A 10,000-nucleotide genomic window follows, 5' to 3' on the forward strand; every position below is an offset into this window, starting at 1 on the left:
GGGGGAGTCAGGTAGATAGCATAGTGTAGAGCAGGGGTGGGCAACTGGTGGCCCGGGGCCACATGCGGCCCCCCACCTTCACTTAATGTGGCCCGCATGTTAATATCAGAATACTGATATAGTATTGATGTCAGCTGTTTACAATTCCAAACCTGCTTTAGTTACTTCATGACTAGTATTAAATTACTATAGTACTTAATGACTATAGTATTAAAATGTTCTTGTCTTTTTGTGTCCAATGTAGTTATGTTAACAGTCAATAAAGTTAACTATAACTATAACTAAATGCATTTGAAATTCAATAAAAACTAGGTTACTTTTCAGGATTCAAAAAAAAAAATGGCTAAATAAATTTCAGGTTTCCAATTCAAATATAGCAAAAATAGCTGATCTACAAGCTCAAAACGCGTCGCATTGCGACACATTCTTGTAGATCGGCTATTTTTCGGCTACGACAGTAACATGCACTGTGGCCCCTCTGGAGTGAGTGTGGAAATATATTGGCCCTCGCCGTCCTCAACGTTGCTCACCCCTTGTGACATATCACCCTATAGCTGGGGGGAACTTCATGTGTAGACATATCACCCTATAGCTGGGGGGGACTTCATGTGTAGACATATCACTCTATAGCTGGGGGAACTTCATGTGTAGACATATCACTCTATAGCTGGGGGGGGACTTCATGTGTAGACATATCACCCTATAGCTGGGGGGAACTTCATGTGTAGACATATCACCCTATAGCTGGGGGGAACTTCATGTGTAGACATATCACCCTATAGCTGGGGGGAACTTCATGTGTAGACATATCACCCTATAGCTGGGGGGGGACTTCATGTGTAGACATATCACTCTATAGCTGGGGGGAACTTCATGTGTAGACATATCACCCTATAGCTGGGGGGAACTTCATGTGTAGACATATCACTCTATAGCTGGGGGGGACTTCATGTCTAGACATATCACTCTATAGCTGGGGGGGGACTTCATGTCTAGACATATCACTCTATAGCTGGGGGGAACTTCATGTGTAGACATATCACCCTATAGCTGGGGGGGACTTCATGTGTAGACATATCACCCTATAGCTGGGGGGAACTTCATGTGTAGACATATCACCCTATAGCTGGGGGGAACTTCATGTGTAGACATATCACCCTATAGCTGGGGGGGACTTCATGTGTAGACATATCACTCTATAGCTGGGGGGAACTTCATGTGTAGACATATCACCCTATAGCTGGGGGGAACTTCATGTGTAGACATATCACCCTATAGCTGGGGGGGACTTCATGTGTAGACATATCACTCTATAGCTGGGGGGAACTTCATGTGTAGACATATCACCCTATAGCTGGGGGGGACTTCATGTGTAGACATATCACCCTATAGCTGGGGGGGACTTCATGTCTAGACATATCACTCTATAGCTGGGGGGACTTCATGTGTAGACATATCACTCTATAGCTGGGGGGGACTTCATGTGTAGACATATCACCCTATAGCTGGGGGGGACTTCATGTGTAGACATATCACTCTATAGCTGGGGGGACTTCATGTGTAGACATATCACCCTATAGCTGGGGGGGACTTCATGTGTAGACATATCACTCTATAGCTGGGGGGAACTTCATGGAGAGGGCCGCTATAGAGCGTCGCAGTCCCTCCCCCTTTCAGAACAACGAACGGCCCAGGAAATGAATCCCGATGCATTTTTCCCATAGGCTTTTCTTAAAGTATTTATTTAAAGACGGTTACGCCGCGGACAAAGACAACTCGGATCGTGACAAATCATGACAATGAACAAACACTATGTTTTGGGGCCGATCGAATAATTTATAAGACGGAAAACAAAACAAATAGTGTTGTCTCCTGCCTTTATTTTCTTCTTTCTAATGATTTGATCGGCCCCAAAACATTGTGTTCATTGTCATGATTTGTCACGATCCGAGTTGGCTTTGTCCGCGGCGTAACCGTCTTTAAATAAATACTTTAAGAAATGCCTATGAGTAAAATGAACGGTGATTTCTTTTCCGGATCTCTCGAGGGGGCGGGACTGCGACGCTCTGTAGTTCCTGGAATTGCACACACGCACGCACGCACGCACGCATGCACACGCACGCACGCATGCACACACACATGCACGCACACACAGCGTTATTGTTGAAAGCATGTCCTCTCTCTCCACCTTCTCTGGTCTGGCAGACATGACACTCTTTCTGCTGAGGAGGAGGAAGAATATAATCCTTGTCAAACAAAATGTATTTTTTGCGCCTGTGTGCGCCTGTGTGTGTGTGCATGTGTGTGTGTGTGTGCGTGCATGCGTGCGTGCGTGCGTTCTTGCACAGCCAAATACATATAATCCTGCAGGGTGATCCATGACAAGAGAAAAAAAGGTTTGAATATCACTGTTCACTGGTTTAGAAAAGGATTCAGAAGACATTATTGTGTAGACTCTGCCTCAGGTCTTAGAATAAGTAATAGCAGTAGTTTCTGTGTCGACTCCTCTCTGTCTGCGATGAGACGCAGACATCAGGCCGATTTGTGTGTGTGTGTGTGTGTGTTTGTGTGTGTGTGTGTGTGTGTGTGTGTGTGTGTGTGTATATGGGGGGGGGAAGGGTGGAGGAGGGGGGGGTGGGTGAATGATTGGAATCATTCAGCGTTATCGAGTTAGCCGACCCACAGCGCAAAACACAATCACTGGAGTCACACCAGACGCAATTGTATTAGCCGCGCAGCGCTTGATTGGCTAGGACGATTAGGCAGAGAGCGAGCTATCCCGCTCCGCTGTCTGCCCGTCTGAGGACGTTACTGTTCACTCATGACCTTTGACCTTTAACTCAGTCCACTGTGGTGATGCTGACGGAGGCTCGTTGAGCCTCGTCTGACTCCCTCTCAGCTCAGATCCAACGTTCTGAAGCCAGAGTTCAAGTCAACACTTGTTCAGCACTTTGGTCGGCTTAATGGATTCACAGTTACTTATCTCTGGCAACTCTTGCCTGTTTCCTGAGCCGTTGGGAATCTTCGTCATAAGAACTGTGTTCCGAAAATAAGATAACATTTGAGATATGCTGTTCTCTATGTCTCTTTATCTTAAAGGGTAAGACCAATTTTATTGAGGTTTGGGTTGTGTAGTTACTTTGCCATGATGCAACTCCAAATGTGGACAAGAAATAAAAAATAACTGCTCCAGTGATTAGAAATTGATAATTTAAAATATGCTCCTCGTTGACTTACATTGTAGCTAAAACAGCTCTCAAAGTCACTCTTTTAGTACGTAAACAAACACAAACAATGTTGATTCAGACAATATAGAGCATCACCAAAACTCATGTGGTTTTATTTTTCCATAAAAATGTTAGATTCCTGTTGGTTTGTCCATTTTTTATTGGGAAGAAAACCCGGACTGGATCCGTGGATCCGGATCCAGATCTTCAAATAGTAAAACCAACAGGAATCTAACATTTTTATGAAAAAATAAAACCACATGAGTTTTGGTGATGCTCTATATTGTCTGAATAAACATTGTTTGTGTTTGTTTACGTACTAAAAGAGTGGCTTTGAGAGCTGTTTTAGCTACAATGTAAGTCAACGAGGAGCATATTTTGAATTATCAATTTCTAATCACTGGAGCAGTTATTTTTTATTTCTTGTCCACATGTGGAGTTGCATCATGGCAAAGTAACTACACAACCCAAACCTCAAAAAAAGTGGTCTTACCCTTTAAGCTCTGTTGTTGTTGTTGGTTGAGATGTGTCTCGGTGTGGTTGTCGTTAGGTTGAGGACAGGCTTACCGTAACAGGTGTGGTTGTCTTACAGTAACAGGTGTGTCTGTCTTACCGTAACAGGTGTGTCTGTCTTACCGTAACAGGTGTGTCTGTCTTACCGTAACAGGTGTGTCTGTCTTACTGTAACAGGTGTGTCTGTCTTACCGTAACAGGTGTGTCTGTCTTACTGTAACAGGTGTGTCTGTCTTACTGTAACAGGTGTGTCTGTCTTACTGTAACAGGTGTGTCTGTCTTACAGTAACAGGTGTGTCTGTCTTACTGTAACAGGTGTGTCTGTCTTACAGTAACAGGTGTGGTTGTCTTACTGTAACAGGTGTGTCTGTCTTACTGTAACAGGTGTGTCTGTCTTACTGTAACAGGTGTGGTTGTCTTACTGTAACAGGTGTGTCTGTCTTACTGTAACAGGTGTGTCTGTCTTACTGTAACAGGTGTGGTTGTCTTACTGTAACAGGTGTGGTTGTCTTACTGTAACAGGTGTGTCTGTCTTACTGTAACAGGTGTGTCTGTCTTACTGTAACAGGTGTGTCTGTCTTACTGTAACAGGTGTGGTTGTCTTACTGTAACAGGTGTGGTTGTCTTACTGTAACAGGTGTGTCTGTCTTACTGTAACAGGTGTGTCTGTCTTACTGTAACAGGTGTGTCTGTCTTACCGTAACAGGTGTGTCTGTCTTACTGTAACAGGTGTGTCTGTCTTACTGTAACAGGTGTGGTTGTCTTACTGTAACAGGTGTGTCTGTCTTACTGTAACAGTTGTGTCTGTCTTACTGTAACAGGTGTGTCTGTCTTACTGTAACAGGTGTGTCTGTCTTACTGTAACAGGTGTGTCTGTCTTACCGTAACAGGTGTGGTTGTCTTACTGTAACAGGTGTGTCTGTCTTACTGTAACAGGTGTGTCTGTCTTACTGTAACAGGTGTGGTTGTCTTACTGTAACAGTTGTGTCTGTCTTACTGTAACAGGTGTGTCTGTCTTACCGTAACAGGTGTGGTTGTCTTACTGTAACAGGTGTGTCTGTCTTACTGTAACAGGTGTGTCTGTCTTACTGTAACAGGTGTGTCTGTCTTACTGTAACAGGTGTGGTTGTCTTACTGTAACAGGTGTGTCTGTCTTACTGTAACAGGTGTGTCTGTCTTACTGTAACAGGTGTGGTTGTCTTACTGTAACAGGTGTGGTTGTCTTACTGTAACAGGTGTGTCTGTCTTACTGTAACAGGTGTGTCTGTCTTACTGTAACAGGTGTGTCTGTCTTACTGTAACAGGTGTGGTTGTCTTACTGTAACAGGTGTGTCTGTCTTACTGTAACAGGTGTGTCTGTCTTACCGTAACAGGTGTGTCTGTCTTACTGTAACAGGTGTGTCTGTCTTACTGTAACAGGTGTGGTTGTCTTACTGTAACAGGTGTGTCTGTCTTACTGTAACAGTTGTGTCTGTCTTACTGTAACAGGTGTGTCTGTCTTACTGTAACAGGTGTGTCTGTCTTACTGTAACAGGTGTGTCTGTCTTACCGTAACAGGTGTGGTTGTCTTACTGTAACAGGTGTGTCTGTCTTACTGTAACAGGTGTGTCTGTCTTACTGTAACAGGTGTGGTTGTCTTACTGTAACAGGTGTGTCTGTCTTACTGTAACAGGTGTGTCTGTCTTACCGTAACAGGTGTGTCTGTCTTACTGTAACAGGTGTGTCTGTCTTACCGTAACAGGTGTGTCTGTCTTACCGTAACAGGTGTGTCTGTCTTACTGTAACAGGTGTGGTTGTCTTACTGTAACAGGTGTGTCTGTCTTACTGTAACAGGTGTGTCTGTCTTACCGTAACAGGTGTGTCTGTCTTACCGTAACAGGTGTGTCTGTCTTACCGTAACAGGTGTGTCTGTCTTACCGTAACAGGTGTGTCTGTCTTACCGTAACAGGTGTGTCTGTCTTACCGTAACAGGTGTGTCTGTCTTACCGTAACAGGTGTGGTTGTCTTACCGTAACAGGTGTGGTTGTCTTACCGTAACAGGTGTGGTTGTCTTACCGTAACAGGTGTGGTTGTCTTACCGTAACAGGTGTGGTTGTCTTACCGTAACAGGTGTGTCTGTCTGCGTGAGGACAGGCTTACCGTAACAGGTGTGGTTGTCTTACTGTAACAGGTGTGTCTGTCTTACCGTAACAGGTGTGTCTGTCTTACCGTAACAGGTGTGTCTGTCTTACCGTAACAGGTGTGTCTGTCTTACTGTAACAGGTGTGTCTGTCTTACAGTAACAGGTGTGTCTGTCTTACCGTAACAGGTGTGGTTGTCTTACCGTAACAGGTGTGGTTGTCTTACCGTAACAGGTGTGGTTGTCTTACCGTAACAGGTGTGGTTGTCTTACCGTAACAGGTGTGGTTGTCTTACCGTAACAGGTGTGTCTGTCTTACCGTAACAGGTGTGTCTGTCTTACTGTAACAGGTGTGTCTGTCTTACCGTAACAGGTGTGGTTGTCTTACCGTAACAGGTGTGTCTGTCTTACCGTAACAGGTGTGTCTGTCTTACTGTAACAGGTGTGTCTGTCTTACCGTAACAGGTGTGTCTGTCTTACCGTAACAGGTGTGTCTGTCTTACTGTAACAGGTGTGTCTGTCTTACCGTAACAGGTGTGTCTGTCTTACTGTAACAGGTGTGTCTGTCTTACTGTAACAGGTGTGGTTGTCTTACTGTAACAGGTGTGTCTGTCTTACTGTAACAGGTGTGTCTGTCTTACTGTAACAGGTGTGTCTGTCTTACCGTAACAGGTGTGTCTGTCTTACAGTAACAGGTGTGTCTGTCTTACCGTAACAGGTGTGGTTGTCTTACTGTAACAGGTGTGTCTGTCTTACTGTAACAGGTGTGTCTGTCTTACCGTAACAGGTGTGTCTGTCTTACCGTAACAGGTGTGTCTGTCTTACCGTAACAGGTGTGTCTGTCTTACTGTAACAGGTGTGTCTGTCTTACTGTAACAGGTGTGGTTGTCTTACTGTAACAGGTGTGTCTGTCTTACTGTAACAGGTGTGTCTGTCTTACTGTAACAGGTGTGTCTGTCTTACCGTAACAGGTGTGTCTGTCTTACAGTAACAGGTGTGTCTGTCTTACCGTAACAGGTGTGGTTGTCTTACTGTAACAGGTGTGTCTGTCTTACTGTAACAGGTGTGTCTGTCTTACCGTAACAGGTGTGTCTGTCTTACCGTAACAGGTGTGTCTGTCTTACCGTAACAGGTGTGTCTGTCTTACTGTAACAGGTGTGTCTGTCTTACTGTAACAGGTGTGTCTGTCTTACCGTAACAGGTGTGTCTGTCTTACCGTAACAGGTGTGTCTGTCTTACCGTAACAGGTGTGTCTGTCTTACTGTAACAGGTGTGTCTGTCTTACCGTAACAGGTGTGTCTGTCTTACTGTAACAGGTGTGTCTGTCTTACTGTAACAGGTGTGGTTGTCTTACTGTAACAGGTGTGTCTGTCTTACTGTAACAGGTGTGTCTGTCTTACTGTAACAGGTGTGTCTGTCTTACCGTAACAGGTGTGTCTGTCTTACCGTAACAGGTGTGGTTGTCTTACTGTAACAGGTGTGTCTGTCTTACCGTAACAGGTGTGTCTGTCTTACCGTAACAGGTGTGTCTGTCTTACCGTAACAGGTGTGTCTGTCTTACCGTAACAGGTGTGTCTGTCTTACTGTAACAGGTGTGTCTGTCTTACTGTAACAGGTGTGTCTGTCTTACAGTAACAGGTGTGTCTGTCTTACCGTAACAGGTGTGTCTGTCTTACCGTAACAGGTGTGTCTGTCTTACAGTAACAGGTGTGTCTGTCTTACCGTAACAGGTGTGTCTGTCTTACCGTAACAGGTGTGGTTGTCCTGGCCCAGCTTCATCAGGTGCGGACAGGCACAGGAGAAGGTCTGGTTGTAGTTGATGAGACACAGGTGAGAACACGGACCCATGCCGCCGTTGGCCGCACAGGGGTTAGGAGCTACAGAGAGAGAGAGAGAGAGAGAGAGGGGGGGGGGGAGAGGGAGAGAGATAGAGAGAGAGAGAGAGAGAGAGAGAGAGAGAGAGAGAGAGAGAGAGAGAGAGAGAGAGAGGGGGGTACAAGTGGAGGTGTGATTAGTAAATGGTACATTTGCATCCATCCATCCATCCATCTTCAACCGCTTATCCGTAGTCGGGTCGCGGGGGCAACAGCACCACCAGAGAGCTCCAGACTTGAATGTGTCAAACTGACATATTGAGACTATAGAGCGTTGCAGTCCCTCCCCCTTTCAGAACAACGAGTGGCCCAGGAAATGAATCTCCATTCATTTTCTGGGGTTCCTGGGGTTTATCAGGACTATAGTAAATAATACAAAAATACATCACCATAACATTTTGTAAAAGAAAATACATATTTAGCCCCATGCTCGAATGCTAAAATCCCTAAAACGAAAGAAAGCAGCAAATAAAAATAGAAATACATGAACCGTGGTTGAAAAAAACTAAAGTTGTCCTTTAACCCATTCTGACCTGAGATCAGATTCATACGAGGTTTCCGCCGGACACACACTGGTCTGAAGAACCCATTCTGACCTGAGATCAGATTCTAAAAATGTCAGTCGTTCTTCGATTTTTTTTCAAAAATAGCAGACCTACAAGCTCGTATCGCGCCACTCGGTGTCGCGATATGAGCTTGTAGATCTGATATTTTTAAATAGCTAAAGCATAACATGATGCTGACACCAAAATGGGTGCCCGGTCAGAATGGGTTAAACAATTATGAACATATAAAGTGTCATAATGTAGGCAGAGGCCTGGATATCCTTTTGTGTTGTTTTTACATTTTGTGCTAAATAAACCAAACCAAGTCAAGTTTTCTGGTTCCTCTAGTCCTACCAGTGTTGTTTTGGCAGCACATTTTGATTTTAGTTTTAGTCGTTAGTCTCTTGAATAGTTTTCACTTAGTTTTAGTCACATTTTAGTCACCTGGAATGTCTTAGTGTTTAGTCTAGTTTTAGTCGACTAAAGTTACGGTTGATTTAGTCGACTAAAATGTGTTTTGGCGGGCCTTGATGCCGTCATAATGAGTTTTTACACTTGCTGAAAATAGCCGATCTACAAGCTCACAACGTTGTGAGCTTGTAGATCGGCTATTTTCAGCATGAAACCAAGTGTAAAATGACTTATACTGGATCTCTTGTCCACTAGTCCCTTTCCTAACATTTTAGTCTAGTTTATATTTGTTGACGAAATTGTCAGTATATTTAGTCTTATAGTTTTAGTCATCATAGATTCGTTTTCATTTAGTTTCTATTTAGTTTTCGTCAGTGAAAAAATGTAGTCGACGAACATTTTTCGTCTTAGTTTTCTTAGTCGATGAAAACAACACTGATTCCTATAGTACGGGGACAGACGGACGGTGACCCTCTCAGTGACTCTGATCAGAGACAGTCAGTCAGTCAGTCAGTCAGTCAGTCAGTCAGTCAGTCAGTCAGTCAGTCAGTCAGTCAGTCAGTCAGTCAGTCAGTCAGTCAGTCAGTCAGTCAGTCAGTCAGTCAGTCAGTCAGTCAGTCAGTCAGTCAGACCCTCTCAGTGACTCTGATCAGAGACCGTCAGTCAGTCAGTCAGTCAGTCAGTCAGTCAGTCAGTCAGTCAGTCAGTCAGTCAGTCAGACCCTCTCAGTGACTCTGATCAGAGACCGTCAGTCAGTCAGTCAGTCAGTCAGTCAGTCAGTCAGTCAGTCAGTCAGTCAGTCAGTCAGTCAGTCAGTCAGTCAGTCAGTCAGTCAGTCAGTCAGTCAGTCAGTCAGTCAGTCAGACCCTCTCAGTGACTCTGATCAGAGACCGTCAGTCAGTCAGTCAGTCAGTCAGTCAGTCAGTCAGTCAGTCAGTCAGTCAGTCAGTCAGACCCTCTCAGTGACTCTGATCAGAGACCGTCAGTCAGTCAGTCAGTCAGTCAGTCAGTCAGTCAGTCAGTCAGACCCTCTCAGTGACTCTGATCAGAGTCAGTCAGTCAGTCAGACCCTCTCAGTGACTCTGATCAGAGACCGTCAGTCAGTCAGTCAGTCAGTCAGTCAGTCAGTCAGACAGTCAGTCAGTCAGTCAGTCAGTCAGACAGTCAGTCAGTCAGCCAGTCAGTCAGTCAGTCAGTCAGTCAGTCAGTCAGTCAGTCAGACAGACAGACAGTCAGTCAGTCAGTCAGACCCTCTCAGTGACTCTGATCAGAGACAGTCAGTCAGTCAGACCCTCTCAGTGACTCTGATCA

General features: G+C 44.8%; 1 protein-coding gene across 1 annotated transcript in view; it reads right to left on the minus strand.

Annotated features, from left to right (window-relative positions):
- LOC310875288 (low-density lipoprotein receptor-related protein 1-like) overlaps nucleotides 1–10,000 on the minus strand; it is a 285,578-nt gene that overhangs the window by 199,370 nt on the left and 76,208 nt on the right. The window contains 1 exon segment of the mRNA XM_083788472.1: nucleotides 7,605–7,736. Coding sequence (XP_083644598.1) covers nucleotides 7,605–7,736 — 132 coding nt within the window.

This window comes from Protomyctophum parallelum (assembly GCF_964188405.1).
Source record: "Protomyctophum parallelum genome assembly, chromosome: 18".
Lineage (NCBI taxonomy): Eukaryota > Metazoa > Chordata > Actinopteri > Myctophiformes > Myctophidae > Protomyctophum > Protomyctophum parallelum.